General features: G+C 51.3%; 2 protein-coding genes across 7 annotated transcripts; both read left to right on the top strand.

Annotated features, from left to right (window-relative positions):
• The first annotated feature begins 469 nt into the window (after positions 1-469).
• On the top strand, positions 470-9,197 carry LOC122380903. 6 transcript variants are annotated; one of them, XM_043364507.1, is made up of 7 exons: positions 470-505; positions 4,865-5,012; positions 5,560-5,736; positions 6,015-6,488; positions 6,725-6,926; positions 7,118-7,248; positions 7,596-9,197. In XM_043364507.1, the coding sequence occupies exons 2-7, from the start codon at positions 4,934-4,936 to the stop codon at positions 7,670-7,672; spliced, it is 1,140 nt and encodes a 379-aa protein (XP_043220442.1). In that variant the 5' UTR covers positions 470-505; positions 4,865-4,933; the 3' UTR covers positions 7,673-9,197. The 6 variants fall into 6 exon arrangements, with proteins under 6 accessions (XP_043220442.1, XP_043220440.1, XP_043220441.1 ...); XM_043364505.1 differs by having other exon boundaries at positions 470-576; XM_043364506.1 differs by having other exon boundaries at positions 481-557.
• Positions 9,198-10,381: 1,184 nt separating this feature from the next.
• LOC122380904 (cuticle protein 6-like) lies at positions 10,382-15,984 on the top strand. Its single transcript, XM_043364510.1, has 4 exons — positions 10,382-11,150; positions 14,322-14,494; positions 14,734-14,875; positions 15,645-15,984. Exons 1-4 carry the CDS (start codon positions 11,130-11,132, stop codon positions 15,804-15,806), a joined length of 498 nt encoding a protein of 165 aa, XP_043220445.1. The 5' UTR covers positions 10,382-11,129; the 3' UTR covers positions 15,807-15,984.
• The last annotated feature ends 122 nt before the right edge of the window (positions 15,985-16,106 follow it).

Below are 16,106 nucleotides of genomic sequence, written 5' to 3'. Positions count from 1 at the left end.
TAGCGCCGGCGTTCCCGCGTTAATAATTTCTCCTGAATCGGAGGACCAATAATCAGCTGACGCACCGTTGTTTTGATGTCGGCGGACCGTGCCAGCCTGCCTATAAGAAACGCTATAGGGACATATTATTATTGGGAAAATATAAACAAATAAAAAAGATAGGCGAAATCAGCGCAACCAAATGCATAAATCGCCGAATTACAAATACTCACCAGAAAATTATTTTTAACACCTCATTAAAACATAAATAGTACAAGCTGCAGCTGCAAAAAATATTTTATTGATCAAATAATACTCTGTCAAAAGGAATTTTAAAATTCAAAATACTTTGTAGAACTTATTATAATGGAAATTGAGAATTTTTAAACCATTTCTGATGATGGCTAGAAGCCCTTTCTGTCATTTCAATGACGTCATCAAAAGCAAATAAGTACTATGAGAGCACACTAGATATAGAAAGCAAGAAAGCACACAACCGTTCAGTGCACACAACACAACACACCGCGTACACAACAATAACAAACCGCGCAGCTTTTAGCGGGGGAGCACGTTTGTCTGTAATAATTGGTGTAATTGGTACGTCAATTGGATTGTGAAACGTAAATTGAATCTCATTTGCATGGTTGTCAACAATTAGCACCTTCAGCACTGTAGGCAAGGCTGTAGGGTAGCTATTTTGATTTATCAAGGAAGGGATGTCTCGAAGCTAGTCTTAGACTCCATGGTTTGCCAAAGTTTGAGAATTTAGTTGTAGAGATACTATATAATCAAGTAAAGTAACCATACTATACCGGCTTCTAACCATACTAACCATACCATACCGGCTTCTCATTGTTTCTCTAGACAGCATTGATGCAAAAGCAGAGGTACTGAGGATGGCTCCACAACTCAGACACCTCTCAACATGGAAGAGGATCTATGTCACCCCTGATCTCTCAAAGAAAGACAGGGAAGAAGGAAAACGGCTCAGGGAGGAGTTGGCTGCTCGAAAGCTGGCAGGGGAGGAGCACCTGACTATCAGGAAGGGGAAGATAGTGAGGATGAACAACAATGAGGCTACTCATTCTCACCCAAACTCTTCGACTCACCCAGCACCCAACCCCAACCCCAGCTCAAGCACTTTGAAACAGGCTGACAGACCTACGAACGCCCAGCCTAACCGAACAGAGTCAGCACGGCCACATGCTGACAGCAACCAAAATTGACTATATGGGTCGGGTATTAGTGATCAAGCAAAGCAAATCAAAGTCATTTATACTAATGCCGATCAGTTAATCAACAAGAGGGACGACCTGTCTATGGTAATTGCACAGAATGAGCCTGATGTCATTCTCATCACAGAAGTTGTTCCTAAGGCCCAGATTCTTCCTATTCACCCTGCTCTACTGGCCCTCCCCAAGTACAACATTTATGTAAATGTGGACCTGTCAAGACCCAATCTCGGGGCGAGTGGACAACGAGGTGTGTGCATATATGTAAAGGAGCACCTGCCATCTCATGAAGTAACTCTTCAAACGAACCCACCCACATCCATGGAGCAGATATGGATTATGATCGACCTTCGCAATGGGGACAAACTCTTGATTGGGTGTATTTACCTGAGTCCGTCCGGAGACAGACATCTGGGCATAACTGAGCTGGATAGAAGTCTGTCACTGGCTGGAAATTTGAGTCCTTCTCACATTCTGGTAGTCGGAGACTTCAACGTTCCACAGATTGACTGGGCGTCCTATTTCTCAGACGAGCCCCCTGGACATCATTCTCATGCACTGCTCTCATGTGTGCAAGACCATTTTCTTACCCAGCATGTCACTGCACCAACAAGGTATCGTTTAGGTCAAATCCCAAGTATGCTTGACCTCATCTTCACCAACGAGGAAGGGATGGTACAGGACTTGCAGCACTCACCAGGTCTTGGCCTCAGTGACCATGTCATTCTGGAGTTCAGTCTGAAATGTTACACTACGAAAGGGATCCCAATCGGTCCCCATCTGAACTACAACAGAGCCAACTACAATCTACTGAGGAGTGTGCTCCAAGATGTGGACTGGACTGTGATGCATGATAGCAACGTGCATCGCGCCTACCACTATTTTGTGAGCTCCCTCAGAGAGGCAGTTGCTCGCACAGTGCCGGTGACGCACCACAGACCTAACAAGAACCTGTACATTGATAACCGAGCGCAGAGGCTCAGGCGTGAGAAAAGCCTGCTTTGGAATATGTATGCTCACACCAGGGACCCTGTGGACTACGCCAGGTACTGCCGATGCAGGAACAGACTGAGAAAGCATACCAGAGAGCTGAGACGTACCTTTGAGTTCAGACTGTCAAAAGAGCTAAAGGACAACCCAAAGGCCTTCTGGAAATACTCCAACTCGAGACTCAAAACCAAGGTTGGCATTGACGCCTTGAGAGATGAGAACGGATTGGTAATCAGAGATGACGTCACAAAGGCTAGCATCCTGAACAAGTACTTTTCTTCGGTATTCACCAACGAGGATGCCTCTGTTATACCATCTCTTGCTCCACCTGGCCAGTCACTGAACCTTCGCGACCTGACGGTCACGGCCGACATGGTTAAACACAAGTTGATGCGACTCAAGAGCTCTAGCTCCCCAGGGCCAGACAGAATCCACCCTAGGGTCTTGATCGAGGCGGCTGCTCAGCTGGCGGTCCCACTATCCATCATCTACAACAAGTCCATTCAGTCTGGCTGTCTTCCAGACGACTGGAAGCTTGGCACCGTAGTACCTATTCTGAAGAAGGGGGACAGGCTGGACCCAGGCAATTATCGCCCAGTGAGCTTGACTGCAATTCCTTGCAAGGTACTTGAATCCCTGATCCGAGATCATCTCATGACTCACCTGGAAGAAGCCAACCTCCTATCGAACCACCAGCACGGCTTCAGACCACAGCGATCCTGCATGACCCAGCTTCTTGAAGTGCTGGATGAGTGGACCAAGTGCATAGAGAATGGCGAACCAGTTGATGCGGTGTATCTCGACTTCAGAAAGGCTTTTGACTCTGTGCCACACCTGAGACTCCTGAATAAACTCGAGGGATACGGTATCACAGGAAGGTTAAAGGGCTGGATTGCCTCCTTCCTATCGGACCGGCGTCAACAGGTGGTGATCAGAGGACACTGCTCGCCTTGGGTGCCTGTGACCAGTGGGGTTCCTCAAGGGTCAGTCCTCGGGCCAATGCTGTTCATCATATTTATCAATGACTTACCCGAATCCGTGCAGAGCTCCATCAAGGTCTTTGCAGATGATACCAAAATCTTCGGAACACCATCGTCCACTGGAACAAGCTCAATCCAGCGAGACATTGAAGAAGTGGCCAAGTGGTCGGAGAAGTGGCAACTGCCGTTCAATGAATCAAAGTGCAAGGTCCTTCATCTCGGCCCTAGGAATCCTGGGCACTCATACACCATGAATGGTCTCCAGCTGAATACGGTTGAAGTAGAGAAGGACCTGGGGGTTCAGCTGGATTCTGACCTGAAGTTTCGTAAGCAGGCCGCGTCTGCAGCTGCAAAGGGCAACCAAATGCTCGCACTGATAAAAAGATCGTTCATTTGCATTGATGCGACTACCCTGCCGATTCTCTTCAAAACGCTGGTACGACCCCATCTAGAATATGGGAACCTCATCTGGGGGCCCTTCAACCGAGCTGATCAGAGGCTGATTGAACGAGTGCAGCGGAGAGCAACCAAACTGGTCCGTGAGCTAAGACACTTGCCCTACCAGGAACGCCTCCGGCGACTCAAGCTCCCATCACTATATCACCGAAGACGGAGAGGAGACGTAATCGCCATCTTCCAGATTTTGACGGGAGGAGTCAACGTTCGGCCGGACCAGTTTTTCGAGCAGGCAGTCTCATCTGTCACCAGAGGACATGCTCTGAAGCTGCTGAAGCCTCAAGCTGCTTCAAGACCCAGGAGACACACTCTGTCGGTCCGCGCCATCAACGACTGGAATGCGCTTCCTGCCTCTGTGGTCCTCTCTACGTCTGTCAATATCTTCAAAGCCCGTCTCGACTCTCACTGGGGTGATGCATCCTTTGACATCCCAGCCCAAGATTCATGACTGTCTCTAGTAAGGAGCTCGATGAGATCAGATCCCTACAGGCCTTATAGGCCTCAAAATTCTGTATTGGTAAGGTAAGGTAAGGTAAGGTACTATCATAATCATTGTAATTTACAAAAAAAAAATGTGACAAAGCATGCCTGATAATGCTGAAGTGAGGAGCTTTGGCCTGTGCTTTCTTAGCTGAATGCCAAAAGATCGTTCGGAATTATAAAGCCCTTTTTTCTGTGAAATGTTTGCATAAATCATGAGAGTATGGTTGCTTTAAATTAATATATGTTTAGGCATGCCTCTCAAAACAGTTCTCACGACAATTCAGATAGAACAAAGCTGGGAAAGTACCTTCCTATCTTTCCTATCTTTCCTCTTGTCCTAGGCTTTTATAGGTATTTATTTCTTGCATGGTAGTGATGAATGAGGATTCTGAGCAAAAGCAGCTTGATCTACCAGTGTAAACATTTTTTCGTTCATAAGTCAAGGGCAGTGTGTTACTACTGTTTGCATTTTTTTTTTAATTAAAAAACTACCTATTTACAAATTCCAAGGCATCTTCAATTTACAAATTATGTGAACTGTTGATTATAGCTGCCTGCTTATTTTTGTGCACTTTCACTTATTAAAATATATATATATATATATATATATATATATATATATATATATATATATATATATATATATATATATATATATATATATATATATATGAACCCTTAAAGTGGATAAATAAGAATATATGACAATTGTGTGTGTAATGCTGATATCTTTAACTATTACAGAAACTGAAAATCACAGTCCAGCCAGCAGCATACTGAAGCTGCAGCTCACTACTGCAGTTCAAGCGCACCATGGAGAGACTTCCTGTAGAGGTTTTAAGTCAAATTGTTGGATGCCTGAACTTCTGTGATCAGCTACAACTTGCCAAAGGTAACTCAAGATTTGGTTGGTGTGTTTAATGTGTTATGATTAGTGTGCACATGTCTTGGTGAACTAGTGGTTCTGTGGTTGCCTAACTGTGCAGCTTTCCAGCTGACATTCACACACCTGTAGTATGGCCAAAAAGAAAATGGACTGCATTGACCATGGCAACTATTTGCTCCAGGTGACATCAATCCATACTTTTAAGTACCTACTAGACAAATAGCCTTTGTGGTCCCAATCCAATTTATATCTTTGGATTAGACTTAAGGGTAATGTATTTCTCTCTAGAGAGCAAATACAGTGAATCAGCTGAGTGCTGTGCTGAAAACATTGGTGTTACTATAACATTGGTGTTATAGTTGAGGTATGCCAGCATTTATATATGGGCCAAAAACCTGAGAAGGGGCAGTTAAAAAGTAAAAATGCTCCTTCCCTGTAAATAATGGTGGCAAATGTGCAGCTAAAATTTGTGAAACTCATCTCCTGTGTTAGTACAGCTTGTCTGGACATTGTGCCAGCTGTTTCGGTGAACTCTGTTGCGTTTGGACGCCAGTGTGTGTCCGGTGGCGAGCGGCCGTCCGCGACTGCCTGCAGCGGCGGCAGCGTCTCACGGCCGGCGACCTGAAGGGAAAACGCTGCACGGACACTCTGCTGCGCACCCTGCTGCCCCAGCTGCCGGCGCTCAGAGCTCTGCGCGTCGCCGGATACGACCTCGATATCGACATCGTATGTGAGTTCCAGTACTATGGCTGATATTAGTCACTTCACAGACCGTTACCTACTAATTCAATGGGCTTTTTGCTAGAATGGTTTCCAGAGTAATTTGATGATTTAATCTATGACCATTGACATTCTTTAAAGTGTGGAGGATTGTTTCTCCGGGAATGGACTTCTTCGCTCCGCAATTCTCCGAGCCAAAAAGAAGAGGTCGGGCGACTTTTCTTATTGGGAGGTCACCTCACACGGTTGATCTGGGCCCAGTCTGAATTAGCGCCGTCTCCGCCGCAGCCGAGCACTGCCGCCGACTGGAGGAGGTGGACCTGTCTCCGTTCCGGCTGAGCGAGGACGCCCTGGAGCGGCTGTGCCAGCACTGTCCGCGCCTCTCCTCCGTGAAGCTGCCCGAGAGCTGCGAGCCGCTCTGGCCGGAGCTGGTGCTGCGCCGGCTGCCCGACCTGCGTGACCTGCGGCTGGAGCACGTGCACCTGACGGCGGCCACGGTGACGCTGCTGCCGGCGGGCCTGGAGCGGCTGTCGCTGTACGCGTGCCAGGTGCCGTGCGGGCCGCGCCAGCCGGCCGACCGCTGGCCGCGGCTCACGGAGCTCGTGCTGACGCTGACCTCGGTGGACCTGGACGGCGACCTGACCGCCCTGCTGGCCGGCTGTCCGAGCCTGCGCCGGCTGCAGGCCAACTGCGCCGACGCCACCGACCAGCTGCTCAAGGAGCTGCCCGGCCTCAAACAGCTGCAGACTCTGGACCTCTCCTGTGAGTGCCACACATAATGCGCGATAGTCTTCCGCGTCTACCTTGAACAGTGACTGTTCGCCAAATTGTATTATTCGATTCTGAATATTTGTTTTGACACATTTTCAGCGCATTGGGTATGAGTATTTTATAATTACCGACCCAAGTATTGCGACCATCTAAGTATGTTGGTGTGTGTTCCGGCTGTGTAGAATTGGACGGCCACTTTGATACCCCTGACTGCCACTGTGTTTCAGTCTGTGATGATCTGACGGAGGCCGCTCTGGTGGAGAGCCTGCCGCGCCTGAGGCAGCTGAAGTCGCTGAACCTGTGCGGCGTGTCGTCCGTCACCGACACCGTGCTGTGCAGCCTGACCGGCGCCGAGTCGCTCTCCGAGCTGACCCTGGGGGTCGAGGTGTACTACCAGAGCGTGGACTTCACGATGGACGGGCTCCAAAGGTCAGTGTCGCCGTCAGGCCGTACTTGACGTGAAACCTAAGATAAAATGAAATTTGATGAATACTATCGCATAGGTACAAGCGTTGTTTGCCACATGATTCCTGTATGTTTTGTGGAGCTCTATGTCCCCGAACGTGTGTCGATGTTGTATGTATGTGCGACGTCTGACGCGCGCCGTGTCGGCCGTGCAGTCTGGTCGTGAGCTGCGCCTCCCTCGCCACGGTGGTGCTGATGTACTGGGAAGGGAAGGATCTGGAGGCCATCATCCGCGGCCTGTCTGCGCAACTGGACCCGGAGCGGCGCGTCACCCTCACCATCGATGGTACGTGCGACCGCACTGCACATACACTTATGCGCAGAATATTACTATAATGCGTGCCTTCATTGGGAATGCTTTCGATAGATTTATTACCATCCCATATTGCATAGCAAGTACGAGCTGTTATGTACAGTTAGTACGTATATTTATCATTTATCCTTTTGGACGCAATAAGCCAAATGTTATATTGTTCGTCTGATTTTCACCAAAGTCCCGTCCTCATGTGCGGTTGACGGAATGTCCGTAAGTCCTCTACCGTCCGTGTGTGGTGCGGTTGACGGAATGTCCGTACATCCGCTATAACCGTCCTCATGTCGTGTGTTTGACGTGCTACCCGACCCGTCCGACAGAGACGATGCTGGAGCAGATTGACGAGTCGGTGCTGCCAGCCGCCGACAGCCCGCTACGGATCGCCACGTTCAGCTGAGCTCCCTCTGGGACCACGGACCGAGGACCGGACCGGACCGAGGACTGAGGACCGGACCGGGGACCCTCCCGGACGGCCGTGAATGTCGTCACAGCTTTTATAACACCTCGCACTAACGCTGAGTAGTTTGATAGTTGCCCGAGACATAAAAGGTTATCTGGTGCTTAGTTTGGTGCATATTTGGTGCAGATTTGGTTCATCGTGTTTCTTAGAAGTTTTTAGTTTTGTTTACACAATTGCTTGTATACTTGATTTTTCACATTATCAGATACCATTTTCGATTAAAATTCTGATTTCTGAAATAAGTTCATTATATCGACACCTTTTTTTAAACCCCACATTTGTTCTCCCGTGAAGTTCAGACAAGTTGTTTAGTAACCTTCAAAAAAGGTACAGTCACTCGATTTTTCTCAAGTTTGTCTGTCTTGGCAGATCAAGCAATGCCAGAGCAAGCTTACGATTCGGACACACAAATTTGATCAGGATCAGACGATTGGACACTTCTAAAAAAGAGATCTTTCGTGCTTCCCGGAAATTCACCGGAGAACAGATGTGGGGTTTAAAAAAAGGTGTCGATACGTTTGTTGAAAAAGATATTTTGTCAAGTTCGGTGCATTTGCCAGATAACCCGTCGTGATACGGCTATTTTCCACATTATTATCCATTTGTTGCTTACTGGCGTCGGGTACCTTCCAGTAGCAAAGCTTAGCCACTTACTCTTAGAATGCTGAGCCATTACAAAATACCATAGTCAACTGCTTTTATATGTTAGATAGCTTTTTGAGCAACATGAATTTTTTATATACCGTTGAGGAACGGCTTCGATCTCGCCTTTCCAGCGTTGCCTTGTGATGCTTGCAAATCCTTGCTTGCAATATGGTGGTGGGTTTAGCTTTCATGCAGGCCAGTAACTGATTGAATTTTCAATTTGCAGCATTGAGACTTGAGCGGCTGCTTCAACTCACCGCGTAGAGATGTCAATAACGAACTATAAACAGTTTATCTTAAAGTATTTTTTATGGGGATGCTTTTTATCAGCAGTTGTGCGGTGGTAGAAATCATCCGTCTTTTTATGCGTTAATCTCGACTCCGCTCTGGGATGGGTACGGCTCGGACCTCAGCTGGAGCATAAGTCACCGGCTTAGGCCGGCTGGAGTCACCCGGCTGTCTGTACGAACCGGTCGGCCTCTGACGTCACCGGCGGAGATGGGTGACGTCACCGGCTTTCGGAAGGCGCCGGGCGGCTCCCGGAGCCGCCGCTGCGTCGGCTCGGTCCGGATTCCGGCGACTTTTCCGGAGCTCCGGGTGGGGCCGGTGCCTGTGTGACTGCGGGGTCTCTGCTGGTTTTGTGCGTGATTCAAGCACCATTGTATAACGAGAAATGGACTGGCGATCCGCATGGACCGATGGGATGGACGATGGAATGGCATGGAAAATGGACCGCCTGGAGTCTTTCTTTTTATCGCAGTGATATATCCGTTTTAAGTGGCTTCGATGAAGTGCCAAAATAAATTATTTTCCTGAAGCATGTTTGTTATACGAGTGGAGAGCGGCCTGTTTTAGCCCCACACGACAGCTGCGGTTGCGACCTGACTGGATTTACGATCAAATAGCTGTATCGGCTCCCTTCTATCGGCACCACAGCATTGGGTCTCGAATCACGATAGACCCGAATACGAGGAGGAACTATTCTGGGCTACCCTTCGGGAGCGAGCCTCCTCGTGGAAGTCGCCTGAGAACCAATGGTGTCGCCTGTATGAGTTGCAATGCAGGTCATCCGGTTCGTCTGTAGAGCGCGGTGGAGAAGGGACCCATCCTATCAGTTGGGTCTTTCTTGGGTCGTTTGTAGTGTAACTTACAGTTATTACGGAGCGAGCGAAGCGAGCGTAGTCTTTCCTTAGAATAACGGAAATTTCTGAGTATGAGCGGCCGGCCGGCCGGCCGTGCGGACGCTTTTGCGAGGCTTATATCTCAGCAACCACTTGACCGATTTACACGCGGTAATTTTTGTAGGGTAGCTTCATTCCTTCTACCAAGTATTGGACTATTCCCGATGCATGTGGGTGACCCCTTATGCACGTGCCACGTGCAAAACGAAGAGGTGTCAGTTTGGTATTGTTGCAATATCACGGTAACTACTTAGCCGATTGCGCTGAAAGTTGGCATGTAGGTAGGCACCCACTAGGCACTGCATATCCATGTGCCAGAGTTGGGGTGCTGCTGCACGTGCGCACGTGCAGGGGTCGATTCCAGATCTCGAGAACGGCTGGACCGATTGCGCTCAAATTTGGTACACAGTTAGGGACCGGTTAGTAGGGTGCCGTGCACAAGTCATTTGGGACCGATTTTGCACGTACGCACGTGCAGGGTGTTGCTTCCAGATCTCGAGAACGGCTGGGCCGATTGTGCTCAAATTTGGCACATCGCTAGAGACCGGTTAGTAGGGTGCCGTGCACACTGCACAACTCAGTTGGAGGTACCCCCCCGCAATTTCGCACGTGCAAGGCTCACCCTCCCGCTCGCTCCGTTAGTCGCCCCAAAAGGCGTTATACTGGTATTAGCATCCCCGTCAATACTAGAGCGGTAGTGTCAGCTACTCCGTCTGTAGCGCTGGATTAGAACAATGACGTCACCTGCCCCCATCTGGGCCCTGTTTCACGGCGGAGCGCTGCAGCGCGTTGCGCGCGTCGGCGCGTTGGGTTTCCATGGCAATATCAACAAACTTCCCTCTGACGCTACGCTATGACGTCATCGCAAAACACTAGCACCGCGGCGCCAGCACCATCCGCACGCTAGCAGTATTCGCACTCAACTTCTGTTCAATTGGTACTAGGTTCTTCAAGGTCTCTGTTCGAAACGCGATTTACCATAAGCTAACGGATCGCACGCAACGTCATTCGAGTGACGTCAGGGGTATGCCTCAGCTCCCTGAGTGAGGCCACGACGTCACCCTTCCCGCATTTAGTGTATTACAGTGACGTCACCTGTCCCGTCTGTAGTATAAAGCAGTGACGTCACTGCTTTACCTCACACTGCTCACTCACACCTGTCCCGTCTGTAGTACAAAGCAGTGACGTCACCTGCTCCGTCTGTAGTGTACTACAGTAAGGTCATCCGTCGTAGTCTGCAGTGTGAGTGAGGCCATGACGTCATCCTTTCCCGTATGTAGTGTATTACAGTGACTTCACCTGTCCCGTCTGTAGTATAAAGCAATGACGTCATCCGTCCGTCCCCGTCTGAAGTGTGACAGTGACGTCATCCGGCCCAGTCAGCTGAGTAGAGAAGTGACGTCACTCGGTCTGCGGGTGCCCCACCGTCGCTCGGCTGGCCGTACCGGTCACGTGACCAGGTCATCAGCCAATCGCCGAGCGGCGCCGACGTCACTCGGGCCGTACTTGAAGGTGGCGGCGCCACCGGAGGCCAGCCAGTCTCTCCCGAGAACAGCCAGTGACGCGACATGAAGGTGTTCATCCTGCTGGTAAGTACTCATCGGGGAGACGGGTCCTGCGAGAGTCAACAGTCTCACGTACCGTCAGTGACGCCTCGGGGCTGTGCTTTGTCCGACTCTGACCTCAGAGTAGCATCGTTGATAGCAAAAGTGAAAGCCAGTGAAAGGTGTTTAGTTGCTACTAGTCGGTCTACCTCTGGACGTCGCGCAACTGTGACATATGTTCGTGTGCTTAAATCGTTCGTCAGCCAGCTCACATATAGCCAATTACAGTCGGCCAAAATACCCAGAAATGCCTTCTACAGCACGATAATTGAGTCATCCAGTCTGTGCTCCCCAGTTCCCACCGTAATTAGGTCTTATCAACTGGGGCATCAAAGACCGGTCCTACTCAAGGTTATAACGAGCGGACTGGTGACCCTCGTGAATGATCGACGGGCCCGGGGAAGGCAGTGTGGTCCATTCTGCGCACGCGGAAGACTTTGCCGTCGTCCTTGTTCGCACCAATCAAGCAAGCATACGATATTTACCAATTCGCATCTGTTCATCGCCGGACTCGTGTCCTGACCGTTTTCCCACCCTAACCGAGCAGGTGGGAACAGACCCGAGCAGGCAGCAGCACACTTTGTCCCACGGGGTCGGAATGGAGCCGGGCGGAGAACGTGCCAGCGAGCATGGCCTCTATTGCATGGCCCTGAGCGGCAGCCCTTCCACCGAACGTGACCCGGCCGACCGCCTATCAACCGTGACCCGGTCACCCGGCCGACCTCTTCCCACGGCCAAACGCCAGGAGCGGAACGGCAAGGGCAAACAATTCTTCCGACAACTACAGGCCAACTGCGGACCTCAATGAAAACCCCAAATGCCGAGTCGCTCGTTATTTTGGTATGCAATGCCACTTTAAAATGTTTAATCCGCAGCAAGCGGAGAGGACTGAGGAGCATCAACTAAGAAGGCTCGAATTAACCCAACGGGTTGGCACCACCTAACGTGAGTGGATGACTATGACTGTCACATTGCGAATGCCATTCTCCGCCAGTACTCATAGTCAATCCGTTCATCCAGTTTACCGCCCACCGCTCGCCAGTCCGTCCGGGCAGTGTCATGTCCGCCCGTCCATGCAGTTGTCTGTCCAGTCTACTGCACACCGGAGTGTGGAGACCACACTCGCCCCCCAATCTACCACCCGTTCGGTCGGTCTCCTGCCCACTACCCATATATCTAATGTCCCATCCCAACACCCATCGTTTCAGTCCAATGTTCACAGTCCATATGTTCCATTCCAACGTCCGTATGCTCTGTCCATATTTCGTCCTTCCAGTAACATTTGTCCAGTCCACCCTCTGTCCATTGTCTCGGTCATGGCCGGCCGGTCCGCGAGCGCCGTCAACCCATGGGGGAGTGGCTCGCCATCCAGTCTCGCCTCTGCAGGGGCCGCCGCGCGCGTCACCTCTGCAGGGGCCGGCCATGATCACCACGGGACGGTATGACACAGGCGTGGTGCCGTACGTCACGACTCACGAGCGCCGCGAGGTTCGTGACGTAATACATAATGTAGACGGCCCAGCGTCGCCGAGCAGCCGTACTCTTTCTACCTTCATATCACGGATCAGCCGGTCCTGTACAGTCAGACGATTTTGCCTGCATACCGAAGATATTTCGCAAATACTGCTTGTCGTACTCCGCTCACTGCGAACCGGCATACGAACACAGGAATCTGTTTACCGGTGCCGAGCAGACTGCAGGGATTTAAGTGCAGCAGACATACGAGAAACACCAGCATTCATCATCCGGAAATAAACTGCATCGCTGGCGCATGTAACATTCCGTATAACTTTCCGCGTTCGTTACAGATTGTCAATATGGTACTTAGTTAGGTAAAAATAACTTAGTTAAAAAAATAACTTAGTTAGGTATAACTATCCAACGAACCAGACCTAGGTAATAGCTACCACCTGCCTAGTGGACCGCTATCTCGATCAGGTAGCCAGGATCAATGACACCTACATATAACGAAGCATTGGCACAGCGGCCCCCAAGATGCAGGCCAAGGCGGGGCGGAGCTAGGAACGCAATGCTTACTTTCACCTGGAAAAGACGGCGACCACATCGGCACGGCACCACCGACGCGCCAAGTAGGCAATCAACTTCGCTGTTCCGTTGAAGCCAGCTCGCTGACCGCAGAACTCCTCGAAATGGCGTGGAATACGGACAGCGTACCTTCACGTCATCCAACAGGGATCGAGCCATCAATTAATGAGATGTGCACAGGATTCCGAGCTTATTGGTGACGTCACCTAATCACGAAACAGGATACCGAATTCAAAGACAGATGAGTGATGACTAAAGGCTGTAGCCGACCAGTTTACTACGTCGTATTATAAATCAGCACCACTTAGCCGAATGGCAGGTAGAAGGCATACCAATGACAGGCTGTGTCGACAGCACGACCCCATCATAGGCGGCGGAACGGGGAGGGCACCGGGGCACCGTGCCCCCTTTGATTTTGGCATTTTAACATTAGCCCTATGGGCGTTGCATGGAAAGAATGGGACCAAAAGTCGGCAGTGCTCCCCCCCCCTTAATTGAAGGTGTTCCGCCGCTACTGGACCCCATGTCAGTCGGGGAAACTATGGTAAAATCTGCTATTTTTAGCAGTCTGCTATTTTTAGCAGAAATCTGCTAAAAATGGGTACGCATGTGACGTCATCGTACCCAAATATAGCAGATTTGGGTACGGCCCCATACAAAAGCAGATCTGCACCCTAATTGAAGCAAATGCGCATCAAATGCCTGGCAGATTCATGATGAGAATAGTGCTGAGTGTGATCTCTGCTATTTTTGTTCAGATCCGACTATTTTCAAATTCATTATTTAAAAATAGTCGGATCTGAACAAAAATATCAGAGGACATTCTCAGCACTATTCTTATCATGAATCTGCCAGGCATTTGATGCGCATTTGCTTCAATTAAGGTGCAGATCTGCTTCTGTATGGGGCCGTACGTACCCAAATCTGCTATATTTGGGTACGATGATGTCACATGCGTACCCATTTTTAGCAGATTTCTGCTAAAAATAGCAGACTGCTAAAAATAGCAGATTTTACCATAGTTTCCCCGACTGATGTATGAAATTAACCACCCACCGACTGATGCGGCTCAGGTGACTTCCGTATGACATCATGCTCTGCGTGTTTCAGTGTGTGGTGGGCGCGGCGGTGGCGCGGCCCGAGCTGCTGGACGGCCTGGAGCACAGCCACGAGGCGCATCACGAGCACCCGCAGCCTTACGAGGAGCCGGTGGGACCGCCGCAGCCGTACCAGTTCACCTACCAGGCCGGCCGCTACCCCAACCACGTGGACCGCACCCACAGGTCAGTTGGCGCCGCCCGCCACTGGAACGCACACAGTCCCGCGAACCGCGGTCCCGTATCACAGTACAATGAAACTGGGAACAGCCGCTCCAGCAAGGAGCATACCGAAGTAGCTGTGGTCACCGGTGGGGTAGATCAGTTAGCCATGCGACTTGAGATTGTCAGTCCATTACGATGCCCGTATGACACCATTTTTATCTCAAACTGACCCGTACTGACGCACCCGTCCACTTCCCCAGCGAGAGCCGCGGCACGGACGGCGTGGTGGTCGGCACCTACGAGTACCTGGACCCGCTGAAGCGCGTCGTCAAGGTCGACTACACGGCCGACCAGAACGGCTTCCATCCCAACGTGCAGGGACCGGTGCCGCAGGCGCCCAGGGTGAGTCCGCCGCCGCTCGGCCGCGCCTCAAAGGGAGAGCGGGGAGCGAGGGAGAGCGGGATCCTCGGCTTATCCTGACCTTGACGGCCGTCGGAGGTCAGCGTCGCCAGAGCCGCTCACGAACCTTCTCCGGCCACCCGGGACCGTAAAAAGTCGGACGCGGCCCACGACCCCGCCGGTGCCTCCACACGGACAATGGCCGAGCTGAGACACCTCGGAGGTTTTGCGACATGCCCACTTTTACCACTCGCTGGAGTGTCCATCGACCGGCAACGCACGCAGTGTGTCTAATCCGGCCCCCGGACGGTACCGGCCGGCCGTCCGTCCATCCCGGCGGACAGCTGCGCCATGACGGCCCCCTCTCCGCCGACTGAGCCGGATACAGGCGTCTTGTGTGGGCGTATCGCAAACCCTGGTTGGGGACATAAATCCCACAATCCGGCCAAGTCGTCGAAACAATGCGACGGCGCTCCTTTCCAATTAATCCAAAGCATCACATGCGCCGTGGCGAAGCTTGCAAAGCCGGTCAAGTTACGAAGATGATTCATTAAAATGACCAGCTTACAAGTGCAGGGAATACGTGCGGAAGGAATTCGTTCACAAACAAGTCACTTGTTTATCCTGTGATTACCGTTACATGAAAGTCCACCATCCCCTCTATTGCGCAAAAAAATACGCCCCTCAAGCGGATTTCGCCATGCCCCCCCCCCCCCCCCCCACCGCACGTGAATGCCCCATTAAAACGAGCGTCTGTCCTCCCGGTCCGCAGGAGTCGGCTGCGGTGGCGGCCGCGCGTGAGAACTTCTTCACCCGCTCGGCACAGATCGTGGCCGAGCAGGCGCGCATCGGCCAGGAGCACGCCCGGCTGCGGGCGATCGCAGAGGCCGAGCGGGCCCAGCGCGAGGCCGCCGAGCAGCAGCAGTACCAGTGAGGCGGCCGGCGTTCACGCGCAGCGCCGCCACCGACCGGAGCGCAGCTACTGCGCCCGCTGATACACATAATCGTCCTAGTGTTTCCCGGTCACCGCTTCCCCCCCCCCCCCCCTCCAGCGTATCACTCGTAGCATATTTATATGTCCAGTGTCAATAAATATATGTTCGGTTCCTTTCGTTGAAGTTTCTGGCCCATGACAGTGCGATGCGCAGCGGCTGCCCGCCGTCGCCTGCGGCGCCTTATTATTCACAAGGCCATGGAGCACTAAGGTTACCAACCCTCGCCCCCGCTAGTCCGG

The sequence above is a fragment of the Amphibalanus amphitrite genome, unplaced genomic scaffold (assembly GCF_019059575.1).
Source record: "Amphibalanus amphitrite isolate SeventyFive unplaced genomic scaffold, NRLGWU_Aamphi_draft 000109F_arrow, whole genome shotgun sequence".
Classification (NCBI taxonomy): Eukaryota; Metazoa; Arthropoda; class Thecostraca; order Balanomorpha; family Balanidae; genus Amphibalanus; species Amphibalanus amphitrite.
The sequence above is the reverse complement of the archived record's forward strand: the minus strand, read 5'-3'. Positions and strand labels throughout refer to the sequence as shown.

Coding starts and splice junctions, on each gene's coding strand:
- LOC122380903 (XM_043364507.1), top strand. CDS start 4,934: ATGGAGAGACTTCCTGTAGAGGTTTTAAGTCAAATTGTTGGATGCCTG. Junction 5,013..5,559: donor TCAGCTACAACTTGCCAAAG/GTAACTCAAGAT, acceptor TTTGGACGCCAG/TGTGTGTCCGGTGGCGAGCG. Junction 5,737..6,014: donor CCTCGATATCGACATCGTAT/GTGAGTTCCAGT, acceptor TCTCCGCCGCAG/CCGAGCACTGCCGCCGACTG.
- LOC122380904 (XM_043364510.1), top strand. CDS start 11,130: ATGAAGGTGTTCATCCTGCTG. Junction 11,151..14,321: donor TGAAGGTGTTCATCCTGCTG/GTAAGTACTCAT, acceptor TGCGTGTTTCAG/TGTGTGGTGGGCGCGGCGGT. Junction 14,495..14,733: donor CACGTGGACCGCACCCACAG/GTCAGTTGGCGC, acceptor CCACTTCCCCAG/CGAGAGCCGCGGCACGGACG.